The sequence below is a fragment of the Brassica rapa genome, chromosome A04, assembly GCF_000309985.2.
Source record: "Brassica rapa cultivar Chiifu-401-42 chromosome A04, CAAS_Brap_v3.01, whole genome shotgun sequence".
In the NCBI taxonomy this organism is placed as follows: Eukaryota; Viridiplantae; Streptophyta; class Magnoliopsida; order Brassicales; family Brassicaceae; genus Brassica; species Brassica rapa.
In genome coordinates this window covers 12,544,362-12,569,315 of record NC_024798.2, presented here as the reverse complement: position 1 = coordinate 12,569,315, position 24,954 = coordinate 12,544,362, and the positions used below count along the sequence as shown (strand labels likewise).

The 24,954-nt window shown below is 33.7% G+C and overlaps 3 protein-coding genes, 1 long non-coding RNA gene, 1 other non-coding gene and 1 pseudogene across 6 annotated transcripts; 1 reads left to right on the top strand and 5 right to left on the bottom strand.

The window, feature by feature from the left end:
• Positions 1 to 404: 404 nt before the first annotated feature.
• On the bottom strand, positions 405 to 5,376 carry LOC103864365 (KH domain-containing protein HEN4-like). The gene is made up of 7 exons (XM_009142119.3): positions 2,887 to 5,376; positions 1,844 to 2,266; positions 1,515 to 1,763; positions 1,288 to 1,428; positions 969 to 1,192; positions 766 to 874; positions 405 to 690 (listed from the first exon to the last, which is right to left on the bottom strand). Exons 1-7 carry the CDS (start codon positions 3,472 to 3,474, stop codon positions 562 to 564), a joined length of 1,863 nt encoding a protein of 620 aa, XP_009140367.1. The 5' UTR covers positions 3,475 to 5,376; the 3' UTR covers positions 405 to 561.
• TRNAA-CGC lies at positions 4,672 to 4,744 on the bottom strand. Its single transcript has one exon. It is a non-coding gene; the product is annotated as a tRNA-Ala (tRNA).
• Positions 5,377 to 5,610: 234 nt separating the features above from the next.
• Positions 5,611 to 8,999, bottom strand: LOC103864364 (protein NETWORKED 2D). Its single transcript, XM_009142118.3, has 2 exons — positions 8,651 to 8,999; positions 5,611 to 8,545 (listed from the first exon to the last, which is right to left on the bottom strand). Exons 1-2 carry the CDS (start codon positions 8,742 to 8,744, stop codon positions 5,937 to 5,939), a joined length of 2,703 nt encoding a protein of 900 aa, XP_009140366.1. The 5' UTR covers positions 8,745 to 8,999; the 3' UTR covers positions 5,611 to 5,936.
• A 1,079-nt stretch (positions 9,000 to 10,078) lies between these two features.
• On the top strand, positions 10,079 to 11,358 carry LOC117133405. Its single transcript, XR_004457183.1, has 2 exons — positions 10,079 to 10,482; positions 10,536 to 11,358. It is a non-coding gene; the product is annotated as an uncharacterized LOC117133405 (long non-coding RNA).
• Positions 11,117 to 18,120, bottom strand: LOC103864363 (MADS-box protein SVP). 2 transcript variants are annotated; one of them, XM_018658691.2, is made up of 9 exons: positions 17,404 to 18,120; positions 16,525 to 16,603; positions 16,097 to 16,161; positions 15,914 to 16,013; positions 15,774 to 15,815; positions 15,654 to 15,695; positions 15,265 to 15,315; positions 15,025 to 15,179; positions 11,117 to 11,420 (listed from the first exon to the last, which is right to left on the bottom strand). In XM_018658691.2, the coding sequence occupies exons 1-9, from the start codon at positions 17,583 to 17,585 to the stop codon at positions 11,402 to 11,404; spliced, it is 735 nt and encodes a 244-aa protein (XP_018514207.1). In that variant the 5' UTR covers positions 17,586 to 18,120; the 3' UTR covers positions 11,117 to 11,401. The 2 variants fall into 2 exon arrangements, with proteins under 2 accessions (XP_018514207.1, XP_009140365.1); XM_009142117.3 differs by having other exon boundaries at positions 11,148 to 11,420; positions 15,274 to 15,315; positions 17,404 to 18,115.
• Positions 18,121 to 22,954: 4,834 nt separating this feature from the next.
• Positions 22,955 to 24,860, bottom strand: LOC103864362 (annotated as a pseudogene).
• Between the last annotated feature and the right edge of the window lie 94 nt (positions 24,861 to 24,954).

Below are 24,954 nucleotides of genomic sequence, written 5' to 3'. Positions count from 1 at the left end.
AGATAAATGCGCATGATCACGAGAGACCACATCAATAACTGCAAAATTCTGGAGCCATATCTTAATAATTGATGATTAATGGTTCTCATTTTTTTATACTCCCTCTGTTTTTAAATGTAGGTAGTTTTAGCAAAAAGAGTTTGTTTCACAATATAAGTAGTTTACATATTTCAATGCACCTTTTTCATTTATTGGATATTGTGTGACCAATAAAATAATATTAAGCTTTTTATAATTGATTGAATTAATTGATTAAATGATATATTTTTATAGATAACAACTTTCTAAATATTTGTGCTTTTAAGTAAAACTACTTATAATTAAAAACAGAGGGAGTATAAGATTTTTTCAGACTAAATTTTTTATATATTTAAAATATTAAAATGCAAATGAGATCCCAAGAAAAAAAAGAAACAGCACTGATTGTGATAACTGCTAGTCTCCAGAAAAGGTTGGAGTATTGGGATATAGACTAAGTTTTACCAGGAAATTAAAAAAAAAAAACAACGCATCTCAAGTACAAAAGCAGAGCTGTAAAACGCAACAATAGCTGAAGAATGATCACTGATCAGAAAGGATTGAAATGAACAAAGACATGGCTGTCTGGGTTTGCTCAGGATTCCCAGTGAGTAAGACAGTTGCTTCAACTCCTATAAGAGAATCCTTGACATCCACTCTGGCTCCTGAAATCTGTTGGTTTGCAACAAGTTAACAAAATGATTTTTTGTCTAGCATGTCAAAATGATTCAAGTACAAAAGAAACACCTGTTGTAGATTGTCTAAACCGGCACCATCTCTTCCATAGAGTGCAGCAAGAGCATCTTTCTCAACAGCTAGCTCCAAGGTAACGTTTCTCAAAGATACACCTTTACTTCTGCTTCCAACAAAAACAAAAATCAATCACAAGATACAACGCCAGGAGATTGTTAACAAAAAAATGGATTACATTGTAGCTAGCAAGAACATACCGTGGTGGTAAAGAAGACAAGTATCCATTGCTACAAAGTTGAAGCTGTTCCATACCCTGTGTCAACCCATTCTCCAATAAGCTTGTTGGATGTGTAAAACCGTTGACTTCATTCGCCTCGGTATGAGTACAATCGATGGACTTCATTACTTCTGTACTGATTCTGAGCATATTCAAGTCTTGTTCACCATCTAATACCGAGAGAGAATCGTCTCTCCCTGCGTTCTGCGGTTTTGTTGAACCATTATGAAATGGTTCTCAAATGGAAGCAAGCAACAGTCCATTAAAAGTCTAGCTTATGAGCAAGAGAACACACTTACTTGTTGTGATGGTTGCAGATTATATGGATTACTAACTCTAGCTCTCACTTCTTCTACGGCCTTCTTTGGTATTAGGTTCTCACGTAACTTTGAAGAAACCTGACACAAGGCCTTTTCTACATACCTATACTCTCCCATAATCTAAAAGAAAATATAAAGACACAAATAGTTATCTTTATAGGTAATAAAGAAATCATACTGATTACAAGAAAACACAAGTTGCTTACCTCTATAACCAGTTCATTTTCTGAAAGACAGTCTAGAATCTGGCTACCTACTGGAATGTGTATATCAACACCAGTTACCATGACTGCTTCTCTTTTTCCAACAAAGTCATTAGCAAACTGTGACGGTACCAGTAGCTTAGCTTTCACTAAAGCACCCGGGAACAGACTTTTCCCAACATCAATCTCAACAGATCTTGCAAAGACAAGACCCAGAGCCTTTTGTGCAGGAGAGTTCCCTGACTCAAGGCTCTAGGAAAAAAAAAAAAAAGACAAAGCGAGTTAGATTGTGATTAAATCAAAAGTAACAGCAATGAGGAGAATAAAAGTACCTCACGTGCAGTAATGGTAACAACACGTTCACCGGATACTTTTAATGGAGCTCCAATGGAAATAGAAGCACCTGCTTCAATCTGCATAGCTCTGATGATAGTTCCTTGTCTCCCAATTATGCCTCCAGCTGCAACACTTGTGCAGATTAATTTGAGCACAACCTTCCGGTATGTATCTATTGAATCTTGAAAACGGTTTCTTGATGGTGTTGGTGTATGAGTATTATTGGATGCAGCAGTTTCGGAAGCATTGGGCAATGAAGAGCGTAGGCTTGGATAAAACTCTGAGTGAGGACCCTCAGTAGTTGAGTCATAGGCCTTGCTGCAAAGTGGCGGTGGATAGCCATTGAGAGGTGGACTATTCTGAAGAAAATTTGATACCATAACCAGTGCCTTCTTCACAGCCAAGACATCGCCAGTAATCTGTGTACAGAAAATAAAAGAGACATTCACTAATCAAATCCAAAAATGTAAACACAAAAGTTATTAACTTTTCATAAAGGATACCATAAACACTTAGATATGTGTAGGCATGAGTGTTTATTCTGATCCAACCTTCAAAAATACATAATCTTAAGTTACAAAACCTAAATAAGTACTTTAATTCTGAACCGACCATTACAAATACATAATATAAACTTTTCTTAACGGAACTCAAAATGAGTTTGGATCCAAAATAGACCTTGAAAATAGCCAACCTAAAAATATTATTAACCGATCCAAAATGAGTTTAAATCCACAATGAATCTTTATAAACAGCTATAAAATTTACTCAAAATCCTAACTATCAACATGTATAAAACCTAAATGAAACTTAAAAGAGACCTAAAAGATTGAATCGAAAAAGTTCGACCTGAACCCGAACGCAGTACAAAAATGAATGTAGTGTTTGCTGGAATAATTATATAAAAAGGTTATTGATCTATAATCTCTTGATAACACCATGTCACATGTTATACTTATAATATATTATGCATGCGAGACATCAAGACTTTTGACTTTATGTTTTGACTTCAAAAGTGATCAAAGGAGACAGAACATACCTGAATCAGTTCATCACTGTTCGTGCCACAACTCGGAGGAGGCAAAACCCTAATCATAGCGCCGGAGTTTCTCCGCATCCACTCCACGCTCTTCCCTCCCAACCCCAAAACAGCACCAATCTGACTCCGATCAGCTAGAATCCCACAGTACGCTTCTTTATCATCCCCCACCACGACTCCGCCGCTATCCTTCGCCGCCAGAACCGCCCACGACCTCTCCAAAACCCTGATCAACGCCATCTGAGCAGCGGAGACCTCGCAAGTCACCCAACCCTCGTGTTCACCGCCGGCGAAGCCTCCGACTCTGTCAGTCAACAGAAAGCTTTTGTTAACGGCGGTTGATCCGACGATGAATACCACCCAGTGGTCGGAACCGTTCACCGGAGACTCGCAGTGGATTTTGGTACCGGTCTCGCGACGGAGCGTGGAGACTACGTAGCCGTTTGATCCGATTATGCCGCCTATAACCGACGCGTGGCAGACGACTCGTAACGCCACCTCGTCAGGTAACACGTGGATCGTCGCCCGTCGCTGCTGTCGTTGATTCTGATTCGACACGGTGGTTGTTGCTCCACTGAGGTTATTCATGGTGGCGAGGAATAATAGTTGCTCTCTCTTCAGTAGTGTGTTTCTTTCTTCTTCCCTCGCAAGTCACGGTGAAGAAGCGGGAACGGCAAAACGCTAAAAGACTAGTTTCGTTTATGGGAAACGCGTAAATCTCTCACATCACCACCATTTTCGCTTATTGATTTTTTTCTTTTACGAAAGGAAATTAGCGATTCGTTTCAAACGCAGCATTGTGAACATTAAAAGACAGCGGCGTTTAAGGGAAATATTCATTTTATTTATTCAACTGTATTTATAGTAATAATAAATTTACTAATTGACTTGGGAAAGAAACGATTTGAAGTATATATCAATTTATGGTATTCATGTAATAAATTTTCTGATTCCGTTCCGCCTAGTATTCTTCTAGTAGAATACGGTCGAGTTTGACTTCCATTGTTTTCTTGTGGAGCTTGACTTCCATTGTTCGTCTTTATTGTACACTAACTAAAACTCTCTTTTTGTTAGCTTTAATTTCGAAATCTTTATTCAAATAAAACTAGGAAAATCAATATATCACTAATAATGATAACATCAACATTATTCATTGATCGTCATAGCAACCATTTGATCAGTTTTAGTCAATCAATTGACCCACCCGTTGCATGAAAACTCATGCGGTTGATGGGAAATATAGTTCTTTTTTTTTCTTTTTTAATTACCGATAAATTATGGGCCGAAGTCCCTCGTGCTTAAAACTACGACGTCTCAGTAGTAGCTAAGAATATGATTAACCCGGTCTCTTAGACGGGGTTCTTAATCTGTGATTTTCTTTTTTTTTTTTACTTTTCGGCTAAGAAATTCTTAGTTTTTCTTAATTAAAAACTAAGAAAAGCTAAAAACTATTTCTTATCCGAAACTAAAAATTCCAATTAAAAGACTGGAATTAATCAAGCCCGTCACTGCAACATACGTATCCACTGAAAACCTGTCAATCAAAAACGAGTTCCGATTTAAAATACGATACTCTTCGAATTTTTTGAATCTTTTCTTCCTCTGTGTTACACTAAATTCCATTGTTACAGAAATCGATTACTGAAACCAGTAGCAAACGAGTGAAGCCCAAGAAAAGAAAATCTTAGTGAGATTGGAAAGTGCGTTTAATGGGCGTATAAGCAATATAGGCCCATAAAGTGGCTTTTGAATGAGCCAGCAACCAAAAGAATTGCAGAAAAATGATGGAGGTGCGGGGAATCGAACCCCGTGCCTCTCGCATGCGAAGCGAGCGCTCTACCATATGAGCTACACCCCCGATTGATACATTTAACAATGGCTAGCTTTAAAAACGAACTCAAGAATCTCTGGTTTTTGAAAAGAGGCTCAAGCTTCGGTCTCGTCATCGTTGACGTTGTTAATGGCTTCTGCACCGTTGGCTCAGGCAACATGGTTACAACCAACCTCGTTACAAAATGTTTGTGATATTTCTTGACTCACACGTTTACAGTCGAAAGTGTTTGCCTTTTTTGATTCGGCAGAGGCTCCAACAAAGCCTAACGAACAGATATCGAAGATGATGGTAGAGATGAATCTCGAAGGCTTGCTAGAGAGCTCCTGCGATCCTAAATGGCCTTAAGGCCTTTCTCTCCATGTTGGAAAAGACTCAAAGGCGCTCAGACTCATTCTCAGGTATTAGACTTTCTCTTGTGTAAACTTTTGATCATTTTGTTTATTTCTTTTGGTGACTTGAACTTTTGAATTGGCTCATCTTTTTTGTGTTTTCTCTTGTGTTTCTATATATCAGGAGTTGATGAACCATGCAGGATACATGACTAAAGGAAGATGAGCTAACGTAGTCTCAGAGATCTCTTTCGATCCTTGATAGACTTATCTCGCAATGTCATTCGTGATTCCGATTATATCAGTAAATAGAGTTCGCTTCTTCTTCTTTTTGTAACTTTTTCATAAAGCTTGTTTGTTGATGATCAACTTTTCTGTATACTGTTTAGGAATGAAAAAAATAATTTGATTTCTCATCTTGTCTAAATGAAATGTTCAGTCTGATTTTACACTGAGCTTTGCGAGACATTGTCTCCTAAAGTCTCAGAGTCTTAAGAATAGTCTCTCATAAGATGGTTGCATAACTATTGTCTTTATAATACCATCATAAAAACACAAATGAACAAACAAAATCACAAACTCTTTTACTTGTAAATGGTTCTGAACATACAAACTTTTGAATAAGAAAATGATTAAAAAAAAAACTGGGAGACAATCCTCTTGCTTCACCAGTTACAACCGGTGAGTTATCAATCTACCAATATACTCAGAGAGAATAGCCAACACACAAAACTATTGTTTCAATCTCACAATCCAAAAAAAAAAAAAAGATAAAAAGGTTCAGTCTCCCCAGGGAAAAGAAAAAGAATCAAATCCTCCATGAATCTGAATAAGTTACAGTATAAAAAAATCAATAAACTCTCTGGATGGTATTGTATTTATATTACCTATGTTGGCGTAGAAGCCTTCATCTTCCTGTATAGGGAAGGATGCATGCACGAGAATATAGACGGCTTCGTTTTCTTCTGTTTGGACCCAAATATAAACGACCTCAACGGCACTCTGGACCGACTATCCGAGTGCTGGAGGTCAAGCTCCGACCTGTTCTTCGACCCCGAAAGCGCAAACTCCTCCGTCAGCATCCCCAGCGTCTTGTCAATCTCCAGCTGAAGCGTGGTGATATGATCCAACCCGGCCTGCAACTCATCCGCCACTTTGTTATTCTCCTGCTTCATGTTCAACACCTCGCCCTGGAACTTAGCAGCCTGGTAGCTAGTGAACTTGAAATCATCGTCCTCGGCGCTCGACTTCAAAGCCTTAGTTATCTCTTCCTGAATATTGCAGAGAGACTCGAACCTCGACTTGAGTTCCTCTTTGAGGGCGGCGCCTTTCTCGAGCCAGAGGCCGAGGTCAGTGTTGATCTCCCTCAGGTGTCGAAAAAGCGGCCTGACGTCCGACCGGAGCGCGTACTTAGCCGTCCCGCTCCCGTCCTGCTTCTTCCTCTGCTCCAGCTTCGATATCTCGCCTTGGAGGTCTTCGATGGAGGTGTCGTACCCTTGTATCTGCCCGAACGCAGTGCTGAACCTCAGCCAGAAGTCGAGGTTCTCCTCTAGTAGCTCATCGATGTTCAGGCGGAACTGCTCCTCCACCAGGGACATGCTCTCGTTCTCCGCGGCCATGAACCCGAGGGAGTAGTCGTCGTTCGACATCTGGCTTTCCAGCAGATCGTTGCTGTCTGCTAAACCTTTCTGCAGGAGTGTCATCTTCTCTCTGAGGTGCTTGATCTCGTCGTCTTTCGTGGCGTTTTTTGTTTTCGTCTCGTCGAGGTCTTTCTTCATGTCCTTGTAGTTTCTTAGGATGGTTGTGTACTCTGTGAGCAGATGCTTCTCTCTGTTCTCCATTCCCTTCATGAACATCTCTTTCCAGTCCGGTTCACTATTGAGAGTGGTATCAGATTCTTTAGAAGATGTCTGCTTCTCTAAAACATTATCTTTCTTGTCTGATTCAGACTGTTTCTCTAAAACATTATCAAGAAGAACTGAGTCTGTCTTGTCTGATTCAGACTGCTTCTCTAGAACATTATCAAGAAGAACAGACTCTACTGTCTTGTCAGATTGCATCTCTGGTTCAGAATCAATCTTTTCAGTAGATTCCAAAACAACTTCTGAACTTTTACTTGGGATGATGATATCTACAGAGCTTTCACTCTTCTTCTCAGCTTCTTCCTCTTTCGTCTCCTCAGCCATTTTCACTGCCAAGGTCTCAGACTTAACTTCATCCAACTTCCCACTAGAGAGGTTATCGAGATTACTACACGCTTTATCGAAATCTGTACTCAGAGTACTACTCTTAACCATCACATTCCTGTCCAAATCCTCCAAGGCTTTGAGCTTCTCCTCCATCTCCTTAAGCTTCTTCCTAAGATCACTCTTGTCATCTGCTAATACAGCCTTGTCCGTTTCAAGAGTACTGATCTGCGTCTGAAGACCGTTAGTCTCGTTTCTCAACCTCTGTATCAAAGCAGTCTGGGAAGAAACAGCACTCTCCAAGCTAATCACTTTGTTCACAAGCTCATCAACTCTCTCAGCCATCTCTGTAGCGTCCACCGAAGAGTCCACGCCGGACTCGAAATGCTCTCTGATCTTCTCCTTAACAGACTCCAGCTCTTCCTTCTTCCTAGACATCTCTCTCATCTCATGTTCCAAAGCACTACTTCTAACTTCATCACAATCCTCCGCAAAGACAACACTGTCCTCACCTAGAAGCTGACTCGACATAGACCTCAGCTTCTCCTTAGACTCCACAATCTTCAAATGCTCCTCCCTCGCTTCCTCGTAAGACTTCTCCTGCTTCTCCTGCAGCTCCACCAGCTTCTCCTGACACGACTTGATCGCAGTCTCGGTCATCAACCTCCTCGCTTCATCGTCCTCGATCGCAACGCTCTCACCAAACTCATCCTGCAGCCCGCAGATCCTCTCCTGCTTCTCCTTAATGCTCTTCTCAAACTCCCAGTACTTCGACAAACCCTTCTCGTAGGAGCTTTTCACAAACTCCTTCTCCGTCTGCAGCGTCAGAATCTCCTTCTGCAGCTTATCAATCTCCCCCATGGCCTCGGACTTGCTCAACCCCGAGCTTTTAACAGCCACGTTGGTCACACCGCCCGTGTACTTCATGGACTTCCGAGGCTGAAGCTTCTTGGTCGCCACTCTCACCGCGCTCTTCAGGTCTTTAACGGGCATCTTAGGGACGTTAGGGGCGGTCGGACCAGGGAGGTTCGGTCTTTTGGGGAATTTGGAAGAGGGGCCGTCGTCGTCGTCGTCCATCGCGAAGTTGGGGACTTGGTCGGGGAATGCGGAAGCGATGGTGGTGTTGGCGTTTTGAAGCTCGGTGGAGATCTTGTCGTAACGCTCGGCTAAGGCTCTGTAAGCTCTGAACGTTTCTTCCACGAAGGTTATGAGTTCGGGTCTCTTCTTGTAGTACATCTCCGCACGCTTGGCGAATGAGTCTCCATCTTCTTGTAAGAGGTTGAGCACGTATTGCACCTTCTCTTCGATATCTGTTTTCAATAAAGATCAGAAGGATCTCAACTTTATATGATAGATAACCAAAACAAATGGAAACGGATACAATATGGACATGTACGGAGAAAGGGAGGGGAGACCTTGAAGGTTTTGTTCGAGCCATTTGGATTGTTTGGTACGGATATGACTAGCCCACCACCATGAATACGCATTACTCGCAGCTCTCTGCAGCATCTTCTTCTTCTAACAGAACAGAAACAGAGAAAAAGTTTATGACATATGTATGTGTGTGTTTGTGATCGATCCTTTTTCTTTCTCTCTCTAGATCTCGATTGGGGTGAAAAGAAAGAGCAATAGAGAATTTTTCGGTGAAGCTTTTAAGACCAAAGTTAGAGGGACTTTTGTATTAATCTCTCCTTTCCTTTGAGGTGTTTGATTAGATCATGGGTGGGAGCAAACGTCGGTCTTTTTTTTTTTTTTCTCTCTCTCTCTCTCTCTGCCTAATATTTTGGTTAAATATTTTAATTTTCTTTTTAGGACTAATTATTTATTACAGAATAAGTAATGGATATTTGGGAATATTGACTTCTATGGATGTTTTTATTAGCCAATGTTGTAGTGCCAGCGTCGTGGTCGGAAGCATTCTCCTCCCGATTATTCTTCTGTACCAAACGTTACACCAGCTAACGAGAAGATATTAAAATAATAATGGAAGAAAAAAAAGGAATGTGAAATGGTCGTCTTTTGTGACATTGTCGGTTCTTATTAACAAAAAAGGTGTTCAATTAATTGAATCTTTACAGAACCTTTTCCTCTTTTTTTATGACGGTTTAACCATAAAACCGGATACGTTCCGATAAACCGGTCAAAGGTCGGTGTGTCACATTCCGACTAGAATCTTCTTTCTTGTCCAAAGTATCTTATCAATTGTCTTTTTCCTTTGTGACAAGTAGGAAATAACTCATCTTTAGAGCTTTGATTAGTATAGACCAATAGCATTAACATTATACTTTATATTATCTAATCAATATTTGTTAGAAAAAACATTTAGAAAAATATCTACTAAATGTTAATATTCTCCAAATGTTTTTTTCGTCAATGCTCTCATATGACATTTTTAGAAGAGCATTTGCATTTATAATTCATTTATATCCAAAAAATAATTGATTTCTAAAATAAATTATCAGTAAATTTTTTTTAAAAAAAATAGTATTTCACATTTAAAATAGAAATTATATTTTAAATGTGAAATATTTTTTAATAGATATTTTAATTGTAAAATTTATTTTTAAAATAATATTTTTTTGATATAAGCATAATTTTGAAACTATTAAATAAAATAAATTATATATTTTTAATTTTATATGTTAATATATTTTATATATATATATAGGTAAATTATCACAAATATCATATTAATATCTATAGGGTTAACTAATCTAGACTTAGGGTTTAGAGTTGAGCGGTGGGGTAGATGAGAGATTTTGGAACGTGAAATTTAGAATTCTAATATATATGTATATATATAAATACTTAAAAAATATAAAAAAAAACTTTTAAAATAGTCAAAAAAAAACAAATTTGAAAAAAAAATTATAAAAAGTTAGAATTTGAAAAAGTATAATTCGAAAACACCAAAAAAATTATTTTTTATTTATTTAAATAATTATTTATTATATATATATAGAGAGAACAAATGTATAATAGTCTTTTGCCACTTAATGAAGAATATATTTTTGAAAATATCTCTTTAGTGATGGTAAAAATGAATAATGGTATTATGAAAGTGGTCAACAAGAAATTCTCTCATATATATTAGAAATATATTCATTAGAAATAAATATATTGTATACTAATTTTTATAATAATTTTAAATAGTATATTCATATTGCTCTACCAATCATTCTATTAAACAGTTCAACAAAAATATACAGTTTCTGCTTTATCATCTGCCAATCAAAACCTTAAATGAGTGCATGAATCAGTTCAAAAAAAAAAAAAAAAAACCTTAAATGAGAAAAACAGCCAAATATTTTTGAAGCCCATATAAGACTCATTTAAATAGATCCAAGTGGAAGTCCATAAGTTTGTGTTATTTCTTTCCAATACCATCATTTTAACACAAATAATTAGACATAACAAAACAAATAATGACTTCGTATTGGCGAAATATTATTAAAATATGATTTTTCTGTCATAAATCAAACAGTCATACAAGCTTTTGAGAGTTTAGAGGCAACTGATTGGGTTGGTTCAGCGGTTAGTTTCGGCGTCTTGGTGAGTAATAGCAGCTCTAATATTCACTCGAGCTCTTGAAAGCAATTGGTCTGTTGTTTTTTCCAATCCAAGTTTAAAAAAATAAAGATATTGAGTTTTCAAATGTTTTAGGCTTTCCTCATGAGTTATGTGTCTCGTAGATTGGATGCGTCAGTAAGATACACCATCATAAGTATAAGCGTTTTCCGATGAGTTTAAACAGTTTTGATGCTCGTACGATTTGTGAGGTACTCATATCACTTTCTATCAGTTAATTTACCTATTGTCCTACCTCTATGTGTGAAACTTTGGCTAATACTGTACTTGTTGGCTTATAGGCGTCTTGTATGAGATTTTAACGGAAAAGATCTTATTAAGGTATGTACCAAGAGATATACTACGGGGTCGACAGCCACGTTAGAGTATCAGATTGGTCAATACCGCATAAACATACCGTATGTTGATGATGATAACACAGAAATGCAGTGAAGAAAGCTAATAATATCAAAGAGAACATAAAAGGAAAACCTCTTCCTCAGACAAAAACTTACATCAAACAAGAGAAATTACTACATTGCCACTTGTTACTACAGAGCATCTCCTCACTCCATGAACTTCTTTGTATGGTTCCATCTCTAACCGCCATACGGTAAGCTGCAAGAAACCAAACATTAAATTATATATTTATTTTCATACTAACATTTGCAAAACAAACGTAAATTAGTGGTCTATTTTTCACGTTGGATTTAAAAAAAACAATGTTGCATATCATGTTTTTTTCTCGTTGTTGCATATCTATACTATACTAAAAGGGGGATATAAGCCATGGAGAGGGTGTCCACATAGGATAGAAAAATCAACCAATCAGAGAACCCGAAATTGCCATGTCATCTCATTTATTTTTCGTAAAAAATAAAAAAAACAATGCGAAAGTGAGAATCGAACCCGGGTTGGTATGATATATATATAGGACAGTTACCACTAAGCCATTGACACTTTCTTGGACACATATAAAGAACCACTAAGTATATAATCACAAACTTTTATGTACATTTACAATAATATGAATTCAACTTTCAAGACTCCGATACTTTGTTTTGTAAAAAAAAAAAAGTAAGTGGCTAAGTTAATATATTCTTAGAAAGTGTGAGAACGTTGACAAATATGAAAAAGCATAGATTTTTGTTTTCGTGACAAAGTTAAGAATTTTGTAAAAGTAAGTTTAACATATACATTTTCGTGACAAATATGAAAAAGCATTTATACTATACTAAAAGGGGGATATAAGCCATGGAGAGGGTGTCCACATAGGATAGAAAAATCAACCAATCAGAGAACCCGAAATTGTCATGTCATCTCATTTATTTTTCGTAAAAAATAAAAAAAACAATGCGAAGGTGAGAATCGAACCCGGGTTGGTATGATATATATATAGGACAGTTACCACTAAGCCATTGACACTTTCTTGGACACATATAAAGAACCACTAAGTATATAATCACAAACTTTTATGTACATTTACAATAATATGAATTCAACTTTCAAGACTCCGATACTTTGTTTTGTAAAAAAAAAAAAAGTAAGTGGCTAAGTTAATATATTCTTAGAAAGTGTGAGAACGTTGACAAATATGAAAAAGCATAGATTTTTGTTTTCGTGACAAAGTTAAGAATTTTGTAAAAGTAAGTTTAACATATAAATTTTCGTGACAAATATGAAAAAGCATAGATTTTTGTAAAATTTTGACAAAACAACTCAAAACATATTTCTCTAATGTCTTAATAAAATATTATTTAAGGGTGTAATAATTAAATATATTAATTCAATAAATTTTGTAATTTATAGACAAAACAATAACACAACAAATTTTGAAACATTTGTTTAACCTATCGATTTTTTTTCATGAGAATCCAACTAAACAAGATAAAAAAAATTAGATTTACAAATATTTAATTACCATTTTATTCAATTTTGATTAATTTCAAATTGTCATAATGTATCTTTTTGAAGTTACAAATATGAAAAAGCATAGATTTTTGTACAATTTGACAAAACAACTCAAAACATATTTTTCTAATGTCTTAATAAAATATTATTTAAGGATGCAATAATTAAACATATTAATTCAATAAATTTTATAATTTATAGACAAAACAATACCACAACAAATTTTGAAACATTTGTTTAACCAATCGATTTTTTTTTCATGAGAATCCAACTAAACAATTAGATTTACAAATATTTAATTACCATTTTATTCAATTTTGATTCATTTCAAATTGTAATAATGTATCTTTTTGAAGTTACAAAAAAATAATGTTCTTTCTTTATTACACTAGCATTGTATATAGATTCTATATACACAAAATAAATATAATATAACAACATAAGTTTGCTTTCCCCGATTCATATGAAAACTTTTTAAGTTATCCACCAAATCAAATTAATTAAATCAATGAAATTGTTAAAATACAGCAAATTAATATATAATTTTATTTTAAATTAAATTATTTAAAAAGTGTATTTTCGTTAAAACAAAATAATAAATAAGTAAAACTGATTTGATGGTAATTTCTATGATATATATATACATATATATATATATCAATTCTGTGAAAGAAATAGAAGCTTAATATGGAAAAAAATCTTAAATACAAAAACCTCTAAAAATTAACAAAAAAAACTAATAAATTAAACTATGATATCACTTAAAAGCTTTTTAGACCATATTAATAAAATATTTAAGCGATAATTAGACAAATTTGATTTTTTTCCAGCAAAAAATTTATTATTAATTAGCATCAGTTATTTCAAGATGTTTAAGAAATGGTGGACAAAAAAATAAGATGGACATTAATGATATATGAACTATGAATAGTACTTTGTGAAGCAGACTTAGATAACATATCTGCACATCCATTTCCAGTTCTTTTTGATGCTTAAATTCAATTTCTTCAGAGTAGTTATTCCACAAATAGATCGTATGAGATATTGTTTTGATATGTAGATTTGTTTTTTCAATGTTAAGAAGATTGATAACTGTAAAAATGTCTCTTTCGAATATGATATGTCTATAACTGAGTCCCCAACATGAGACAAGTTTGTTTAAAAAGTAAACAATTTTATTTTTCTTATATTATATAATCAATATATATTATTTACTGATAATAAAAATATAGTTATTCATCTATCACAAATATCTATGCAAATATGTGAATCACGTACAACAATCAAACAACATAATGATTTCCACAAAGAAAATTTAAAAAATATATTTATGTTATGAAGTCATATTTTATATTCTTTAAATAATGTAATACAATATTATACATTATTTTTTAGAATTGAGAAATACATATATCAGTTAGACAAATTAAGCGATAATTAGACAAATTTGATTTTTATTTTGTGAGTAAAAAGTTTATTATTAATTAGCATTACTTATTTCAAGATGTTTAAGAAATGATGGACAAAAAAATAGGATGGACATAAATGATATATGAACTATAAATAGTTTTTTGTAAAGCTGACTTAGATAACACATATGCACATCCATTTCCTGTCTTTTTTGATGCATAAATTCAATTTCTTCAGAGCAGTTATTCCACAAAGAGATCGTATGAGATATTGTTTTGATATTCAGATTTGTTTCTTGATTGTTAAGAAGATTGATAAGTGTAAAAATGTTTCATTCGAATATGATATGTCTATAACCGAGTCCCCAACATGAGACAAGTTTGTTAAAAAGTAAATAATTCCATTTTTCTTATATTATATAATAAATATATATTATTTACTGATAATAAAAATATAGTTATTTATCTATCACAAATATCTATGCAAATATGTGAATTAAGTACAACAATCAAACAACATAATGATTTTCACAAAGAAAATATAAAAAATATATTTATATTATGTGGTCTTATTTTATATTCTTTAAATAATATAATACAATATTATACATTATTTTTTAGAATTGAGAAATACATATAATATCTTAAAAAATCTAGTCATATATAATAGGGGCCATAAGATAAAATAGCAAGATCATTGTTAAAACATACACGAAATTAAGTCAACTTATTTTCAATTCTTTTATCATTTTACCAAGAAATGATTAACATGTGATTATTTAGGCCATATACTCTTCTCTTCTTTTTTAGATAATATTATTTTTTACAAACAAAAATCATGTCAACTTATTAAATCAGGAAAAAAACAAAATTAAGAGATATGGTGAAAAATAATGAATTACCCGAGCCTAAGAGAGGTATCGGAGCTCTCGGAGTCAACAGGAGCGCCGGTGGAGTTTCCGGCGTTAGTAATGGACTCTGACGACTGCCCTTCCTCGTACACGGCGGTCTTCTCCGACTCAACACCACCGTATCTTTCATGCATATTATTATATATCTTCACCATAACACAAACAAAAGTTCCAAATTTAGCATTAAACAAAATTAAAGTTCCAAATTTAGCATTAAACTTGAAATAATACCCGACTTACTTGCTTGCCTAGTCGCTCGTTCTCTTCTGTTAGTTGTGTTCCCTGGAAAATCAAGATTGAAAAACATTTTGGACCTCAAGTTTGAAAAACATAAAAACAAAAGATTGAAAAAACATAAAAGAAAAAAAAAATATATACTTATTTATTAACGTCAAGTTGAAACAAAACAATGCACACTCTACATCTTGGACCAAGTGTCCACAGATGAATTTACATTTTTCATTGGAAGAATGTCCAAAGGTTTTACCTGAAGGCTGACTAACTATATTAATTTCCATAGAGATAAGACACTATTTAACCACGCTAATCACTTGGTTTAACCATTTATGTCAAAGTATGATCAAAGATATGTGTTATAGGACAAAGGATAAGATGTGTACATGCTGCCTTAGCCGCTTGTTCTCATCCATCAATTTCATTCCCTAAACACCAAAAAGCGAGATTTGAACTCTCAAAATTGCCAAAATCAATAAGTAATAAACCTCATTTCGATATTTTACCTTTCTTTGAAGGTCACTGATCTCACTCATAATCTTCTCACTCTGCAAACAACATCTCGCATTCGTAAGCTTCGAAAAATATACGTTGTATCATACAATTTACTACTTTTAACATCAATAAGTAATAAGTAAAAAACAACCTTTGTTTCAATCACGCGCGTCAAACCAGCTTCAAGGGCCTTTTCCAGCTGTTGCAGCTCTTCTATGTTAAGTCCTTGAAGTTCCTCTCCTCTCATTTGCCTATATAAAATTATATATAAACATGTACTTAGAAATATGATAGTTGGGAACTCTTTTTTGTAGAATATGCATATGTAGTATACCTTAGTTGGTGGCTCTTGTCTGCAATTTCTTTGCTCAACCGGGAATTGTCACTGTTCTCAACCAGCTAACAAATAAAACATTGACTTAAGAACTTAAGCAAACCCATTCATGTTAATCTATACACATTGACTAATTCTACATGTCTAGCTAGCCTTAGAGAGCTCGCAACCATTCATGTAAAAAATGTTTTAAACCAAACTATAATAATACAGAGAATCACAAACAAAGTCTTGTAAACACTCTTAGTTCGTTTTGATCGCATATAGTCAAAATATAGTGTAATCGCATACAATCAATATAATGCTTGAGTCCTATTAGTTTAATGTTTTAGAGTTTCTTGATAAAACTTATGTACATGAGGATACATTAATCAAAAATGGTAATATAACGGAATAGATTTTATAAGCTAGAGAATAGCAAAGCTAACCTGTAACTCAAGAGATGGCTGATCAAGCTTCTCCAAGTTCTTTGACTGCAAATTATGCCTCTCTAATACTTCCCTCATGCTTCATTATATAATGAAAACACATTCCAATAAGTACCTTACTATATAAGACTGTAAATGATATACCATCATTATGTTATAAACAGCAACATTATTGATATGTCCTTGTACTTAGATATAAAAATAGCGACAATATACCCAAAATGTGAAATCAAAAGACAATCTAAATTCATGTTAAACACCTGTCGTTTTAATGTTAAACACTGTCGTTTTAACAATCTGATTCTCAAACATACAGTATTTCATGTTAAACACTGTCGTTTTTAATAATTAACCTCTATATACTTATATGTCAACGTGTATGTATAGATGTCCCGAAGATAAGAGGAACTGAACTGATAACTCGTGGGTCAGAAATCCAAAAATCATATCTTTATGATAAGTGGTTTTAGATTCCCAACATCTATCTATATAAACATATGGTCACCACATATTTATAAATAAATATGACATTGATGGCTTCCATATATCAACCACAATAACTATATACTGTATACATAATTATACAAAAATATATAGGGTATTATATTCAAATGACTAAAACATTTGCATTATCTTGAATATTACTGTACGTATATAACCTTATTTGCCTAAATAAAGAGTTTACCATGGTATTATTTATGCATTTTTGGTATTCTTAGATAAAAATTTAGTGGTCCAATACGGGTTTGATACAGTAAACTTTTGTGTATGACATACACATGTAAGAACTAGCTTTTTCTGGATCTAGAGACGATTCTTTAGAGGTTTTGAGAAATCTAAAGAGAACGAAAGAGACACAAGGTAGAGAGAGAGAGAGACCTGGAGCTACAAAACTCAAAGAGCTTTCCGGTGGAAGAGAAGACGATGAGGGCAACATCAGCGTCGCAGAGAACGGAGAGCTCTTCAGCTTTTTTGAAAAGACCTCTTCTTCGTTTGGAGAAAGTTACTTGTCTCGCCGTCGCGTTGTCGATTTTCCTGATCTGAATCTTCTCTCTCGCCATCGTAAAAAGGGAAAGAAAAACCCTAAAACAGTAAATTTTATTTGATCTGAAAACCCAAGAGGAAAGGTATGAATTGGATGAACAGAAGGAAGATCTTGAATTAAGATTCAAGAATGAGTGTGATAAAAGAGAAAGTAAAGAGAGAGAGAGAGAGGAAGAAGAACCAGAAGGAAAAAAAATTATGAGAGAGAATTATTGCTAAAAAGGGAGACTTTAAAGATGGGAGAGAGTATGACAAGACGACTGAAATGGAAAGTAATGTGTGTGTTTTTGCTAAATTTAGAAGAATAATATGATTTTCAAGACAGTAAAAACCCTAGCTTTGAAGATTTAAAAGAACGGAAATTAAAGTCTTTGTGAGAATTAGATCTAGATGATGAATCCATAAGGAGAATTACGACTGAATAGGTTCAAACAAAAACTCAGAAAGAAAAAAATAAATAAATAAAAGGAAATAGCTAAAGGAATATATTTTTATTTATTTTTTGTTCACTGAGCTAAAGGAAAATTAATTCTTAAGGTGAAGGAAAGAAGTAGACACGAAAGGAGTTTGATTGGTGAAGGTGATATATATTTATGAGAGAGGGGTCTATTATTTAATAATATTATCAAATATGACGGGGTTTCTTAAGTGGTTATATTTAGAAAGAAAGAAATTTAATATTATTATTTAGATATTGGTATGTGTGTGTGGTGGTTATTGGATGTGGCGAGGAAATAGGATTTGAGTCTCCAATGAGAAGAGAGGTGTTTGCTTGGGCCAGTGGGGAATTTCTGTAAATAGGGAAGCATAAAATGAGCTGTCTCACTTTGTCACTTACACTATGGCAACTAATTATTCGCATTTTCTGTAAATTTTTTCATACTCTGCAATAACTTATGGCCTAGAATATAATTTCATACTAATAAAGTCGGTATATATGGAATTGTTAATTATGTATGTTATTAGCTTATAAATAAATAAACTTCAGAAAATTAAAATAAGTTTATTTTATCGATTAATCAAAATTTTCTAGTAGATCGATTTTTTATAGTTTTAGTATTCCATACTATTCATGTTCAGTTAAGATAGATTTTTAAAAAAAAAATTTATAAATTTTTTTTAAACAATAAATTTTGTATAAATACATCATTTTGAAAATGATCATTTCCAAGTAGTTCAACAAACTTAATTAATTTTCTCAAATGTTACATTTTCAACTAATTAATAAAAAATTATAGAAAACCATCTAGGCGAATATTTGTGGAACATATATTAAAGAAACATAATGAGCATTATATATCTCTTAGGTAAATATTTGTACCATAATTTTATAATTTGGACTATCATACCTTTAGAGTTACTCAAAGATCATACACAATAAATTACACTAAAATGACGTAAGCTAATTACACACACAACTAAAATATTTGACTAAACTAAAGATTACTATTTGATTCTAACAAAATCTTCTTTTTAAAAATATAGAAGTTTACTTTTGAAACAATTTTCTTTTGTGTTGAAGTTATTTTTGAAATGATCATTTCCAAGTAATTCAACAAATATAATTAATTTTCTCAAATGTTACATTTTCAACTAATTAATAAAAAATATTTACATTTTGTGAAACATAATGAGTATTATATATCTCTTAGGTCAATATATGTATAATAGTTTTAGAATTTGGACTATCATACCTTTAGAATTACTCATAACTAATACAAAATACATTACACTAAAAATGACTTAAGCTAATTACACACACAACTAATATGCTTGAGTAAACAAAAAATTACTATTTGATTCTAACAAAATCTTCTTTTTGAAAATATAGAAGCTTACTTTCCTAACAATTTTTTTCTTCTGTTGAACGTATTTTTTTGAAATTGTTCTCGATAATATTCGATAAGATAACTACTTTAACGATACATACAATTATACTAATCTTGTGTTGGAATGATTTTGAAATCAAACCATTTGGATATCTATTTCGATCAATGTATTTTAGAAATTTAATGTCTTGTTAATTTTTATCATTTTAACTCAAAATAGACAAAAAATCTTAATTGATTATATCATTTACGTATCTTCTAAGGTTTCACTGAACAATCCAAATTAGGAGAATGTACTAAATTTAAAAACTAGAGTAATTTGTATTAAAATGATAAATTATTAGTTATTCAGCTGTAATTTTTTGTCTTGTTAATTTTTATCATTTTAACTCAAAATAGACAAAAAATCTTAATTGATTATACCATTTACGTATCTTCTAAGGTTTCATTGAACAATCCAAATTAGGAGAATGTACTAAATTTAAAAACTAGAGTAATTTGTATTAAAATGATAAATTATTAGTTATTCAGCTGTAATTTTAAAAAAAATTAGTATTAGTAAACCTGTGATATTAAAACATATGTTAAAATATATTTCTATTAGAAATATTTTAAATCATAAATTTTAGAAAAATCAATATGATTTTAAATTTTTGTGGGATTTCGTAGTTAAAAATATAAAAATATCCAAATTATATGATTTTGCTTGGTAATGTACTCTAGACTAAAATCATGATAACTTTTCTGATTCATCTAAAATTTATGGAAACTGAATCTTTTCAAATACAATTTTTAATACACCTATTTTTATATAATGAATTTTTTGGTTTCTAATTTAGGTTTATTACGATAATTTAAAGAATTGTCTTTTCTCTGGTTAGATTGACCAACTAATGTTTTATTTGTATGTTTTTTGGTTACGTAAAATTCGATTGAACATCCATCATGTCATACAATCCACGCCATAAGGAAGGACTAGGATAGAACCCGCGCTTAAAAGCGCGGATTATTTTTTGTTGATAACTTTATTAAGATATATGTTTGTTCACATGAACGACTCTCTTGGTTCGCTTCCAGATTGTATTTTTAGTTTTCGGTTTGGTTTCAATTCGGTTGTAGTTTTTAGTTTTGCTTCGAAAATTATAGAAACCACTTGGTTATTTATGAAATTAGGTTTGATTTATGTTTGGTTGTTTTGGTTTTTAATTTGGTTCAAATAATAATATTAGGAGCCTTATAAAATTTCGAATTTAATTTGAACATGTGAATCTAAATAAAAATATGGAACTTTCATTCATGTTTATGATTAAGGTCTTAATCATTTGTATTTTCTTGAAGTTTTGTCGGGCTCAGCAAAGGGGTTAGTTAGAATTTGTATGATAGTGTTATTATCTTGTTTTTTTTTTTTTGTAACTGAAAAAAAGAAAATGTTATTATCTTGTTCATACGAAGAAGTTAAACTTTGATCTTTCTGAATTTGTTTTTTTTTGTTCTTCATACCTGAAAAAATGAGTTAAAAGTGACGAAAAACTAACTCACCGTATGCTATAACTGTCAGCAACCAAACATGTAGTTATAAACATATATCTTGATTCTTATGCTAAGAAATAAAAAAATGAAAAAGATTCTTATTTTTGCATAACTGGCATGAGATCAAGATTTATAAAAATAGAATTAGTTCTGAAGACAGTTTTGACTCCTGCTTACAAAGATTACAAATTAAAAAAAAAATTGTGTTAGAAGCCAATGACAACACAAGTAAACACCGAAGCAATTGCGGTTTCATGACCACGACCTTGACACCCAGTGCTATTGAAGATTCCGGCTGGCTTACCAGTAAGTTGTTGAATCCTCAAAAGGCCACCAGTTGCATCTAACAATGCCTTGAGAAGCCATCATATCGAACCTTGTTAGGAAGCTAAAGACAAACCCATCAGCCTAGGCAAGGTCGTTGGGGTGATAAGAGGAGCATCACTCTTTGGCAGTGCACTCATTTTAGAGATCCCATCTTTTTGGAGCGTCTCTGGTACCTGTCAAGAACAAATTCTTAGGTCGATGTCCAGTGTCAATGTCTTGTTTCTTTGAGAGGATCCAAATTAAATTTAAGGTAACTGAGAACATGCATCAGTGAGATAAAAAAAGTTGATAGTCTCGTAACATCATTTTAAGTATTTTGAAATGATTATTTTACCAAATTTTTATTGGACAATAATGTGGATTCACCGAATCAATCAAATGAAAACTCAAAGCACAGAACAAAACTAACACACACAAAGTAGCTAATAAAAAAACATACGGTCCAAACATTCCGATTTGTTATTACAACATCCGATGATGATATATAGAATCTGAAAGCTCCAAGTCCAACACATGAGAAGACAGCAAAAAAAATCAAAGAGTTTTTCTGGGTTTTATATTGCTTTAAGCATATCCTCATCAAACAATAAAAAACCGACTTTGGATTTGCAGTTACATAGATGATTTACGTGCATAATTTTTCTTTGCAGTCCGGCTACTGGTACAGGATCCAACCCGATATGTCAACGAAACCTACCTCTCATCAGATCCAGCACTTCGCAATATTGTCCTGTCTTTCCTTCACTCGTCGATTCATTCCTCTGATTTGCCATCTCTTCCATCTGTCTCTGGATTTGAAACAATCCTACTCGTAATCGACGCACAATATAAAATTTGGTTGCCATTGAAAGAAGTGTCCTTGTCCTTAAATCTTCTCGAAAATCTCTCATTTTTTTTAATTTTTCTTAGCTTTGTTCCTAGCCATGATTTTACCATGAAACGTCATGTATTTGCAGGAGCTTCCGAAGAACAGACTGAGATCCCAATCTAGTATGACCCAAAAACTGAGATATCAAAAAAAAAAACAATTGAGATATCATCTTCTTTCCTCTCGACACAACCCAGAAATTGGAATTAGGATTTCTAATTTCAAAACTCTGTTAAGCATCCACAGTTTTAATATAGATGTACATATTTAATATTAGTAGATTAGAGTGATAAATATAGAAATAATAGAAACGTTTATTAATAGATAAGTCCCAACATTTTCAATAAGTTCAAAAGAAATTATGCCAAGGTAATTTTCAAATAGGACTCTATTTTAATAGAGTAGATGGATGCATACATGAGTGCTAAACAAAACCGAGATTGAAACACTTCAATAAATCATTTAAAAAAAAAAGAACAGTATGGGCCGCACGGGACTGTTCTCTTTTGGGTTTTGATTGGTCAAAGTGTCAGAGTGACCATCCCAGCCACTGAGTAACAATGCCCCTAACCTTTTTGCTATTTTAGGCCTCGACAGACCCTACTCTGTACTCACTGACACTTCTTTCCACGAATCATACAACAGTGACAGTTACTAAAAACCAAAAATCACAATGGGCCAATTTCAAAGCCCATTTCGTTATGGAAGGTACGGAAAGAGTCTAGTCGATGCCTTATATTCAGTCAGTGTTGGCTAAAGAGTCGCCTACAACATTTACAATGCCGAGGTTAAAGGTACTGTATGTGCAAGGCCAAAGGCAAAGAAGAAACTCTAGCAAAAGATTTTAAAAAATTAATATTTACCAATTGGTTTTGGTTTGAGATGGCTTTCAAGCCAAGTTGTCTGATTAAGATTCATGTTGAGAAATCACATGACAAAGATGACAAGACCAAAGAAGAAACTCTGACAAAAGGTAAAAAACATATCAAGGTTTTGGTTTGAGATGGCCAAGTTTTCTTCTTCAGATATGTCCTTGTGCAGACCATTTCGCATCCAAGAAATCACTCACTAGGAGCTTGACATTGCAACTCGGCCACAACTTGTTGTAGAGTTCGAACATATCTATGATCAGTTCAGCCACTTGATAGTTTCTGAGCTGTGTAGGATCATTCTCTTCAATAAATACGTCTACCCTATTCAAACACGGAAAATACTCCAAGAAATGCTTAATCACGTTCATCTCTTTCATTGTTCCACGAAACCCTTGAATCTCCAACCTCTTCACTGGACAAGACCTGAGTGAACGACCTCTGTCTTCCCGGGAAATGCAGGGACAAGCATCCCCACATTCATCTGTTACATAGTGTAATAAACCCTGAAAGCAAGCAGACACAATGTTTAATTTAAGTAAAAAAACAAATGTAGTTTCCATTGTTAACAATTCTACCTTAATGATTATAGTTTCCAAATGTGGACAGTTCCTTAGAAGAGCTGGCATTGCTTGCCATCCTCGACCCTCGTCACAAGAACTTGAGGTTGTTGAACACTGGCATTGAATCACAACACTGAGAAAGCTCCTGAAACACACAAACTATACATTATGCAACTACTGTTTCACAAGTACTATACACAATAGAAAGAATAAAAAACTGACCTCAAGAGTATCAGAGGTTAAGGTAAGTCTCTGAACATTTCGTATGCCATTCATGAGCTTCACCACATTGCCAAATTGGAGAACCTCATCATCACCCTCTAACAAATCATTATTTGGCTCTCTTACTCGCTTCATCTACATATTGGCAAAGAAGAGCCCATGTCTCTGAAGTACCAATCAACACAGCTTTCGCTTCTCAGCGATAGCTTAACTAGTGTGCTACTAACAAACATCTCTTGAGGCAGAGGATAAAGATAATAATCGAGATCCTTGGCAAAATCAGTGTAAAGACTGAGGTCTGAGACACCACGCTCCAACACGTTACATATCCAACGGTTCATAATATCTACATGGACACGGCCAGAGATACACTTTAGGGCGAAGTTGTTGATAGGAGAGTCACCCTGCATAGCCAAGACCCTGTCCACAAAATCAATAAAGCTCTGACGAATCTCTTTCCTTTCACCTTTACCATCTTGAGGATGAAGAAAGACAAAGAGTCATCAATGTCAAGATTAGGGACAAGTTTCCAGAGATTGAGCCATCTCTTTGAGAGAACCGAAGTCAAAGCAGCGTTCTTTGTCGGAAGGAAAGACAAGACGTGACAAAGAAGCTCGTCTGGTAGATTGCTGATACGATCCATCAAACAAAACAGTCCCTGCTTCAAACATCCAAAATTTTAAACAACTTTGTCCGTAAAAAAGACATAAAACTATGAAAAGGAAACCCCTAAAATAGAATAGAATCAGTAGAAGCAATAAGAGATGTGGAGAAAGCTTGAGCAATTACCTTGTTACAAACGCCAAACCCAACAACTAAAGTCTGAGGGTTTACAACTGAAAGCGACGATGGAATCTATTGTGAAGGTCTGTTTTATGTTAACCGGTTCTTTTTTGAAAATCACCGGTTTACTTGGTAAACCAGGATTGCTAAACTTTGGGTAATAATCATAAAATAAGCCCCAGGTAGGCCCAGTAAGATATATCATTAATCATTTTTAAGTCACATTTACAATGGGAAATTGTTTATTGGATTTCTCAAGTCCAAATGAATTTAATTATTTTCCCGAAGATCACTTATCAATGAACTACTACTACTGGTTAATTAATGCAAATCGTAAAGGTGAAGCCAACCAACCAAATATCTTTCTTTTCCACAAACGTAAGTCAGCCACTCTC

Bases quoted from the DNA above. Each gene is read 5' to 3' on its own strand.
- LOC103864364 (XM_009142118.3), bottom strand. From the start codon at position 8,744: ATGCTGCAGAGAGCTGCGAGTAATGCGTATTCATGGTGGTGGGCTAGT. The intron at 8,546-8,650 runs GTCTCCCCTCCC...TATTGAAAACAG, and splicing joins GCTCGAACAAAACCTTCAAG to ATATCGAAGAGAAGGTGCAA.
- LOC103864365 (XM_009142119.3), bottom strand. From the start codon at position 3,474: ATGAATAACCTCAGTGGAGCAACAACCACCGTGTCGAATCAGAATCAA. The intron at 875-968 runs GTATGTTCTTGC...TGTTGGAAGCAG, and splicing joins TTGTCTTCTTTACCACCACG to AAGTAAAGGTGTATCTTTGA. The intron at 691-765 runs GTGTTTCTTTTG...GCAAACCAACAG, and splicing joins GTTTAGACAATCTACAACAG to ATTTCAGGAGCCAGAGTGGA.
- LOC103864363 (XM_018658691.2), bottom strand. From the start codon at position 17,585: ATGGCGAGAGAGAAGATTCAGATCAGGAAAATCGACAACGCGACGGCG. The intron at 16,014-16,096 runs GTATACTACATA...AATTTTATATAG, and splicing joins GACAAGAGCCACCAACTAAG to GCAAATGAGAGGAGAGGAAC. The intron at 15,816-15,913 runs GTTGTTTTTTAC...TGTTGTTTGCAG, and splicing joins CGCGCGTGATTGAAACAAAG to AGTGAGAAGATTATGAGTGA.